Here is a 9,915-nt window from a genome sequence, read left to right as displayed (position 1 = left end):
GTAATCACCGCCGAGGTTAGACTAGAGGCGTGCGAAGGTCGACATGACGCATGCGACCCAATCAGAAGTCCAAAAAAGAAATGTTGATCAATTGGTTGACGAGAGAGAAAAAAACCCAATCCACGGATTGGGGAAAAGACACTCTAGGATAGTTGGTCAACACGATTGACGGACGAACCTAGGAACTGGTTGCGCGGCCCCCGGTGGAGATCATGAGGTCGGCCTCCTCGAGGCGGTGTGTTGCAAAAGCTGTGGTGGAGCTAGGTCTAGGAACTCGCGGCAGATACCGTGTAAGAGGAGGATTAGAGAGGGAAGAATTGGGGAAATCACTATATTGCTAAGCCCCTTGGATGAGTATATAATATATATGTACATGCCTTGAAAATAGAAGCTCTACAGAGACAACGTAGGAGAAGGGATACGAACCTTATACTACAAAAAAAATACACATATACCAAAGATATACTCAAACATAAAGGAATCGATAGGATTAGAAGGAAGGGGGAGTCGGAATAGGAACATACTACAAGTCTCTAATACTACTAGAGATAGGCACTAGTATGCGAAAATCCATCTCTGCACCTGAGCTCATCTGCACCCGTCCTAACAAAAAAAAAATAAAGCAAATACTAGGAAAGTTTAAAAAAAATCCTAGGTCCAACCTTTGATGGATGAACTCGACAATGGTGGTGTTTTCATGCGCCTTGTTGAAGGCATTGCTTTGGAGTCTGCTTAGATGTGCTCTTCAGGGTGAAAACCCCAGATCTTACAAGCAGTGGTTGGACCACGAGACAACAACTCTTAAGCATCATCAGGTGTTGTTTTCGGAGAACCTTTATCATAGCTCGTGTGTTGCCATGGCGGTGCATGGTTTTGGTGTTGGTCTATTATTGCAAGTCATAGGTTGTGTAGTTTTCTTATTATTATTATTATTATTATTATTATTATTATTATTATTATTATTATTATTATTACGTTTATTGTTGTTTTTGGCAGTATGCATCCTCGATGTTTCGATTAGGTCTTGATATTTGCATCGCTGTAGATGCAAGTGTAATTGATGTACTAGTCAGCGATGGAGCAGGGCAAGGTGACGACCTTGTCCTTGCGCACGTGGCGGAAGAACTAGAAGCAGCATACGCCAAGGAGCTCAAGGAGGCGTTTTTGCTTCTTTTCAAGAGGCGATCAGATAAAGAACCGCATATTTGTGCTTTCCTACTTTTCTCCATTCAAATAAAGAATTATATACTCTTGCGTTAACAGAAAAACTAAATGATTTTATGAAAAATCGTTGAAAAACTTGTCTCCAAAAACACGTAGTAACATGTTATCATTCCTTAGCTAATCAGTCATAAATTTTCGCTAACTAAACAAGTGAATAAATGCCTCTTCCAAATTCCACTTCACACTTCTACTCTTTCTATAATAACTCTGTTTTTCAAATTCATATCTATTTCTTCCCTTTTGATTTGCTAGGATAATCTAAAAAGGAATCTGAATTTTCAGTGTGTAACCCGTGCTTTGGGAATAGGTAAACATTAATTACAACCACATTAATTTCATTCTAATTTTGATTCTTGATGTGGAATCAAACAAATAAATGGGATGTTTGACCATGCATGCTAGTACTACCTCCGTCCTGGTTTATTGGTCTAATTTGTGCCAATTTTTGAAGGAGAGGAATGATCATATTTAATTTCTGATGACATGCTTTAACATTTTGCTGATTAAATATGTTGTCAAACTTTGACCCAAAATACGATAAGAACTAATAAACCGGGACGAATGTAGTAGTAATTTTAAAGATATGAACCAAGTATCAATTCCGTCCGGGCGCATATGCATGTGTGTGCTTCTAGGTCCGCAATTTGACTCACTACCAAAACATATAGTACTTGTGACAAAAATTATATGTTTTGAAACCTCATCTTCCAAAAAAAAACCTTTACCAATAGGACATATAACACATATCTTGGATATAATTTTGATGACATACAACACATATTTATTTGATCAAATTAACAATCTAGAAACACGCGCATGGCCTACGAATTGAGTAATAAGTCGAAAAGAAGGGAGTACTTCTCACGAAAACTGGTGCATGGGCAACGAAAAAAAAAACTGATTTTTTTTGTAAACACACACACACGCATGTATATTATGTATCTGTACATTTTCGTATCAATTTACTTTCACACATGGCATAGAAAAAAAAATGACAAAAATACTAGTTTCGAATGGGCCTCTCTTTTTTGTTGTTGGGCCGAAATGTTTTTTTGTACAGCTTACAAATTCATTTTTTTAAAACAAAATTTCTTGGATCCGTACTGAACACATACAAGTTTCTACGGATTTTTTTTTTAAACTTCTAAATATGAAAAAAAAAATCAAAAAAAAGGAGCACCAAACTTGTCACCACTAGAATTGCATTGCGGAACGTGGTGTAAATGACTAGGCTACGCACCAAGATTCTTCGAGCCAATGAACAGCACTGGAAAACAAGAGGCGATTGCCACATGTGCAGTGCAGCTGGAGGATCGGATCAAGTGATCTTGATGAACCAAAAATAAAGATCTCATCACCATTTATTTTACTGATTGAGTGTAGAGTGGATCCAAATCCAGGAAAGAATCCCAACTGCATCCACCTGGAAGGAGATTCTTCAGGCCCCTCCCTCCCCCTCCGGTCTGGTGGGAAGCCTCACCACCGTCGCTCTCCTCCTTCCTCTACAGTTCCAGCGAGCCCCCACAAAGGAAAGCCCACGGTTTTATTACTTTATATACCCAAAGCGAGACCCGAGGCCAAGCGTGGCAAAACCAGCTAGCGGTGGCGGCCAGACCCAATACTTACTTATCCGGGACCGTGGCGTGCCGTGCCCGGCGTCCGGCGAGGAGAGGGGGGTCACGGGGAGATAGCTCTTGTTTGCTTGCTGAGGTGGTCTTGGGTGGGTGTGTGACGGACGGTCGGTAGATGGAGATGCCGAGGTCGTCGGGCGCGGGCGCGTTCCGGTTTCTTGGCCTGCTCAAGCAGCCGGAGGCGGGCCACGACGGCGCGTGCTTCGAGCTGGACGAGAGCGACGTCGTCTGGCCGGGTGGGCGGCCACGCCCGTAGCCGAGGCTGCGGTGGCCCCGCGGCGCGCCAGCGCGCGGCGTCGCTCGGCGCACGCCGTGCCGCAGAGCTTCGGGCTCTCGTCGCTCCTCGCGGAGGGCGGCGACTGCGGTGTCGAGGGGCAGCAGCTGCACGCGGGGATGGCCATGGCCGTGCCTGCGAGGCCGGGTCACGGCACCGCGACACCGACACCGAGGCAGTCGGCGCCGGTGAGGGTGCCGGTGTGGCCGGGGCAGGCGGCCAGGCCCAGGGACAACGCGAAGCGCGGCGCCAAGAAGGCCGATGAATCCGACGAAGACGAGAAGGGCGGGGAGGAGATGGTGCCGCCGCACGTGGTGGCGGCGCGGCGGCACGCGCGGTCGTCGTCGGTGCTGGAGGGCGCCGGGTGGACGCTCAAGGGGCGCGACCTCTGCCGCGTCCGCAACGCCGTGCTCCGCCAGACCGGCTTCCTCGACCTCTGAATCTCATCTCAACAACAACAAGAAGAAAATGCATGCCAGCCGGCCGGCGCGATCCACCACCACCGATGATGGTCAGCCTCCATTAATCCCCGTCGATCACTGGCGCGAGTCCTGATCATCCACCAGCTCCTGCCATTCCAGCAGCTGCCATGCCATGCATCCTCCCCTGCATCCATCCATCTGGTCTTCAGAGCGACAAAAATCGATGTCTGAAATTCTGGATACTGCCCCAATTGAATTCAATACATTCAATTTCATTTGTCTGAGTGTTTGCTGCTCTTGACCGACTCCAGTTAGTCCTACTATTATCCACCAAAACTCACAAAATTACATACTACCACAACTTGCAAAAAATTATACTGCCAAAAAATTGACAGGATGGAGATCTGCAAGAATTTTGTATTGCTTTCATGCATCTGGAATCAATCCACACATACATACAGTAAGTACTCCCTCCGTCCGGAAATACTTGTCATCAAAATGAATAAAAGGGAATGTATGTAGATGTATTTTAGTTCTATATACATCTTTTTTCCTTTTTTATTTATTTTGAAGACAAGTATTTTCGGACGGAGGGAGTAGTACTTTATCCTCTAATAGTGTGGCAACCAAGGCCAAGGTAGTCCCAAACAATGTTTGATCTGATTAGCTCATTGTGACAGTGTGATGTCAACATGGCGGCACATATACAAACTAGGCACTTGATTAAAGAAGAAGCCATGACTTTGACATGAGCGATGCAGAATCATTCATTCATTCATTCATTGTATAAACCCTACTAATAGAGCAGCAGCAGCACTAGCACATCATCATCCATCATCCATAATCAACCAACCAGCCTAGATAGATATAGAAATACATATAAATATAAAACACCTACACTAGCTAGCTTGACATCTTCTGCTAGGGCTAGGGTGGTTGTGAATTTGACACCAGCATACGGTACTATGCATGATGATGCAACTTTTTGCTTGTATTTATTCAATTCAATCAGTGGGCACCAATTATATCATCTCATCTCCTCCCACATTGTCACATGGGATGTGGAGTACTATAACCATAATTGAGAGAGATGGAATCCAATTGGCCTCTCACCTTGGCTCAGGTATCCCAGCCCAATCATGCATGCTGCCATTCCTCCTCTCCTCTCCTCTCCTGTGTGTCCAACAGTGGTGGGGTTGGTAGCGCACGTACAGTACACTTTGGGAATTGTTTTTGTCGCCCAGTTGCAGCTTCACTGCTACCTGCCACAAAATGTTTGCATGATTCAGATCGCCATGCTGTGTAAGCATGTCCTACTGTACTACTCCCTCCGTCCCATAATGTCCCATAATGTAAGACGTTTGTTTAACACTACACTAGAGTCAAAAAACGTCTTACATTATGGAACAGAGGGAGTATTATTTTTCTGTACTGAACAATGCATTCAGATTCATTGTTCAAGCTTTTCACCAACGCCCTTATATTCTCGGAGGCGAAGAGCAACAAGGCGCTAGTGCCCGTAACAACAACAAAACGTAATAATGTCCTAAGCAAGGACAATTGTTGAAAATACACAATTTTACCATCCAATTGTTTGATACTAACTTACATTGCCACATGTAAAATGTTGTACTCCGCACTACAAAAAACTGTTAAACAAATTATACTAGTATTCTTAAAAAAAAGGGATTTTTAGTGACTTCAAACATAAAGCACATCCAAATCACATATAAATCTGTTTGAACCAAAGTCTTATTAGGTGCACGTGCAGAAAAATGTTGGTTCTATATGATAACAAATGTATATGTTAAAAAGCAACAACATAGTGAATACAATTGACAAGATTAAGTTTAGTATAAGCCTTCTATGTATTTGACAAATGCATAACACTTCTTTTGGAAAACGTGACATTTTTAACGTGAGCTACTCCTTTAGTTTTACATAAACACTTCTTGTCACATACCAGCTTATTTTTAAAAACTCCACAAAATATTTTATTGTTTGGAGTACATGTTTTATACACACACAAAATATTTTGATACACCAGACCTTTTTTGCAACATTTTGGAATACACAAAGTTTTATTTTTGATATATGTGGAAATTTTATTTTTGTAATACGTGGATGTTTATTTCCACTATGTCAATATTAAGACAAATATGGACATGTTTTCTACACTTACTTGGTATACGTGACCGCTATGATTCGTATTATTCGCATGATTACATAAATAGTGAGGTACATATATTTTAAAAATCTCCTCACAAACAATATAAGTACATTTTAGAGATTTTATATAAAAGAAAAAAAAACAAGCTATACCTGTTAATGGGCCGCACCATGTGTCAGCCCATGTATGGCTGCTTCGGACAACACTGGCCTACATGCATCACACAGGGCCCCATGAAGGCTGATAGCCCAACAAGAAAATCTGACGATATACTCACATCTTCCCCTCAAATTTTTTTGTTTTACGCCGGACTCAAATTTCTGGTGGTGTCCAATTTTTCTCCATAAAGTTAAATACTTTCTAGAGATGCTAACGAGCAGTAAAAACAGATAAAACAAACAAAGCAATGCAAGAATTACATGTGCTGCACTTTTTTTTGACTTCTCCATTGTCGATGGTGAAAAAGTACTGGTGTATTAAACAACAAGCTCTTGCAGGAAAAACCATGTCGACATACTCCCTATTCTTTCTTCGGAGGTCTGAGATTCTGATCAAAATGCTTGTTCCTTGAACTGGAAATATAAAATATACTGCGCTGTGAAAATGCACATTCCTTGAACTAAAAATACAGTCTTAGCAACAGTCTATGCAAGATTGATACCACTTGGAGTGCTCAACAACCGCTTGGATCAGAAAGTTACACACTTCAGTTAAGACCTACTCCCTCCGTCCGAAAATATTTGTCATCAAAATGGATAAAAGAGATGTATCTAGAACTAAAATACGTCTAGACACACCCTCTTTTATCCATTTTGATGACAAGTATTTCCGGACGGAGGGAGTATTTGATTCCATGTACAGTAAAAATGGCCTACTTGATTCACTTGTTGACTAATTTTAAACAATGTGCACCGAGTAACCCAGAACAAGAGAATTAGACAGAGTAGCAAAGCTCAAGTGCACAGACACAAAACATATAACCGTCACAAAACCAGAGCATTAGACGTTAGTCATGTATCATAGCAAAAATTGCATCATTACAATAGATAACCTATAGCCAAGTTAGATTGGATAACCTGTAGCCAGGTAACGATGGGTGACCAACAACCAAGAGACATGTATAATACGTAGCTGAAATGCATTATTTCTAATCCGATACAGTACCACGCACATTTGAATACAGACCAAATTATCACAAGTAGCATACTACAACATGGTAGGCCTGATTTGTTCCATGCATGTAAAAGATGGGACATTCAAAATCAAGACATAAGTATCAAGTTGTAGAATAAGCCAAGTTGCAGAAGGTTAACTTGGTGACGGCCTTGGTGCCCTCGGAGACAGCTCCTCGGAGACGGAGTGCCTTGGTGCCTGCAGAAAAAAGAACAAAAAAGAAGCAAGCTCAGGTGCACAGACACAAAATATTATAACCATCACAAAACAACCAAAGCATTAGACTGAAGTCCTCTATCACAGCAGAAATGCATCATTAAATTGGATAACCTATAGCCAAGTTAGATTGGACAGCTTATAGCCAGGATAAAATAGATAACCAATAGCAAGAATCCTGTATCATAGCAGAAATGTATCGCTATTTCTAAACTGATACCACGTACATTTAAATAGAAACCAAGTTCAAACAAGCACTAGGTACTAATACCTATAAGCCAAGTCACCATTAATACCTAGCAAATAGCCAAAGTGTATTGCTGCCGCTTACTAATTTAACAAAATCAGCTTGGATACAATAAAATCAGCTAATAATAGCAAATAAAATCTGCAGATTACTAATTTAACATTGGGCAACATATCAAATAGCCAGCTAATAATATATCAGTGCCAAATCATGTCCAGAATGAAACTAACAAGATGGCCAATTATAATAAAATCAGCTTGGATACAATAAAATCAGCTTGGATACCTCAAAATTGCATGCCCGCAATGAGCACATTGTCAATGTCATTGATGCACTCTGGGACACGCGCCTGAAACAGCGCTAGGGCCATGGTGCCATCTAAAACCTGCTGTGACAGATCGAGCAAGATTGTGCCGACATTGTGAAGTTGAGTTGCAAGCTCTCCAACCTTAAATCTAAACTGGGTCCTAGCACGTCTAAACTCAACCCCTTTGTACTTGATAAATGTAATCAAGTGTATAACATTCTGAACTCCATGTAAGGCAGCATGTGGAATTACGCCAGGATGCAGGCTTTCGAGAACGTCACGGACGCGTTGTAGACTAACAGCCAACCAGCTAAACCCCTCCATCATGCCCAGCTTTTCACACGTCCAGTGCCTTGCCCTCACGAGAGAATGAAGGAGATGATACATGTCGGGCGCCGTCCCCAACTCCCCCAGTGTCACCAATCTAATGACAAGAATCTGACCTTGGAGGTTCTGCAGGTTTTGGAGTTGCGCATTCGTGTGGATGACAGCTGCCATGGCGAGGAGGTGTCGCAGAGGGCGTGAGGTGGGTGCTGGCTAGGGTTCTCAGGGGGCGCTGGCTACCGCTGTGGCGAGTTGCTGGTCATCGTCGCGGTCACCTACAAAGGCATTACTGGAGGTGAGACGTCAGTCAAATTAGTTGTACAGAAGCATTACTGGCATGTTTAACCCGGGAAGATAAATTTGGGTGCATCCATTGTATGTGATGGTATGCTTGGGTGCAGCAAGTGTAGATACCTAAACAGATGAATTGGTGGGATCATCTAAGCATTGGAAACAGAAGATCCATGGTGTGCAACAGGTGTCTGATTTGATACACATTCGGCGCGGCGCAGAGTTGTAAAAAAAATACTGTATTAGAAAATCTAAGTGGCTTGAGTGAGCGCACATGAACAAATTTAAATGAAGAAGAGGAAATTTCAATGCATCCGTACCAAATGTGGTCTCTCTAATTGTCCAAGCAGCCTAGGGTGGAGCAGTCTAAATAGCTATTCCCAAAACTGGTGGGTGGGATGAACAAGCGGTCAAAATAATAGCTACTCCCAAACTATGCTAATCCCTGCCTTCCCAAAACCAGGTATGGGGACTGAGAGCTGAGCCGAGGTGAGCTTAGCTTAGCAGGGCAGGGGAATCTCAGGAAAAACCGCGCGCAGCTGGTGGGTGGTTCCCAGATCTAGGTAAGCCGATGCAGGCGGCGGTGAGTAGGGGATGGATGCCGTACTGCAGAACCAGCGGAGACCGAGCAAGAAGAAGAAGAAGAAGAAGAAGATACCTGCTCTCGCTCTGCTTGCTTGTGGGGGGAGCGCCGGAGTCGCGGGGCGCGGCGGTGGCCGGAGAGGAGATACGCGAAACCTAGGCCGGCTTCGTGCGCATCCGACGGCTCTGCTGCTGCCTCGCAGCTATACCTGGCCAAATGGGCCGGCCCGGCACGGCACGGCCCGGCCTGAGATAAACGGGCCAGGCACGGCATGGCCCGCTGAGGCACGCGAACTAGTCGTGCCGTGCCGGGTCGGCACGCGTGCTGGCCTTCGAGGCCCAAGCACGGCCCCCTGGCTAAACGTGCTGGCCCGTAGGCACGTGTGGCCCGAGGTGGCCCGATTTTTTTCAAAAAAAAGCACGTCTGGCTGGAGTATATGGGCTGGAGCAGGCGCGCAGGGGCGGTGCAGGGCTACTGGCGCGCTCGTTGGCTTGTGCCATCGATGCATGCACGTCACGTACTCATGTTTCGCTGTTTTTTTTTAGTACATGTTTCGCTGTCCCGGAGTTAGGCACGGTTAGGCACGTTTGGCACAAATAACTCCAAAAAATATAGAAAAAAATAAAATAAGGCAAAGTGTCATCATATGGGATAAATCTTGAGCTTTATTAGTGACTGCCTCATTAAAATCTTCCATCCCTGGAAAGTAAAAGAGTACAAAGTCACGCTCTAGATTACAGAAGAAAAAGAAAATTACAAAAGCATAAGAAAAATACAAAAGCATAAGAAAATTACAAAAGAAAATAGAAAGACTACAACTACTCTTCGTCTTCATCATCTTCGAGTGCAAGATTTTCGAACGTGGCCATCAGTTCTCTGTTTTCAGCGGTGTGTTGGGCTCTCCTTTTGGCTAGTTCCCCGTCTTTCACGGCCATGAGTGTTCTCACCATATCCGGGGTCAAACTCGTTCTTCTTTCCTCAAGTATTCTTCCAGCTAGGCTAAAAGCAGACTCCGATGATGTCGATGAGACGGGTACTGATAATACATCCCGT

General features: G+C 43.7%; 1 protein-coding gene and 1 long non-coding RNA gene across 2 annotated transcripts; one reads left to right on the top strand and one right to left on the bottom strand.

The window, feature by feature from the left end:
• Window positions 1-2,771: 2,771 nt before the first annotated feature.
• Window positions 2,772-3,828, top strand: LOC109741825 (protein S40-1). Its single transcript, XM_020300909.4, has one exon. It carries the CDS (start codon window positions 3,249-3,251, stop codon window positions 3,567-3,569), a length of 321 nt encoding a protein of 106 aa, XP_020156498.2. The 5' UTR covers window positions 2,772-3,248; the 3' UTR covers window positions 3,570-3,828.
• Window positions 3,829-6,698: 2,870 nt separating this feature from the next.
• On the bottom strand, window positions 6,699-9,054 carry LOC109741838 (uncharacterized). The gene is made up of 3 exons (XR_002227707.4): window positions 8,938-9,054; window positions 7,643-8,263; window positions 6,699-7,092 (listed from the first exon to the last, which is right to left on the bottom strand). It is a non-coding gene; the product is annotated as an uncharacterized lncRNA (long non-coding RNA).
• Between the last annotated feature and the right edge of the window lie 861 nt (window positions 9,055-9,915).

The sequence above is a fragment of the Aegilops tauschii genome, chromosome 4 (genome assembly GCF_002575655.3).
Source record: "Aegilops tauschii subsp. strangulata cultivar AL8/78 chromosome 4, Aet v6.0, whole genome shotgun sequence".
In the NCBI taxonomy this organism is placed as follows: Eukaryota; Viridiplantae; Streptophyta; class Magnoliopsida; order Poales; family Poaceae; genus Aegilops; species Aegilops tauschii.
The sequence above is the reverse complement of the archived record's forward strand: the minus strand, read 5'-3'. Positions and strand labels throughout refer to the sequence as shown.

Coding starts and splice junctions, on each gene's coding strand:
- LOC109741825 (XM_020300909.4), top strand. CDS start 3,249: ATGGCCATGGCCGTGCCTGCGAGGCCGGGTCACGGCACCGCGACACCG.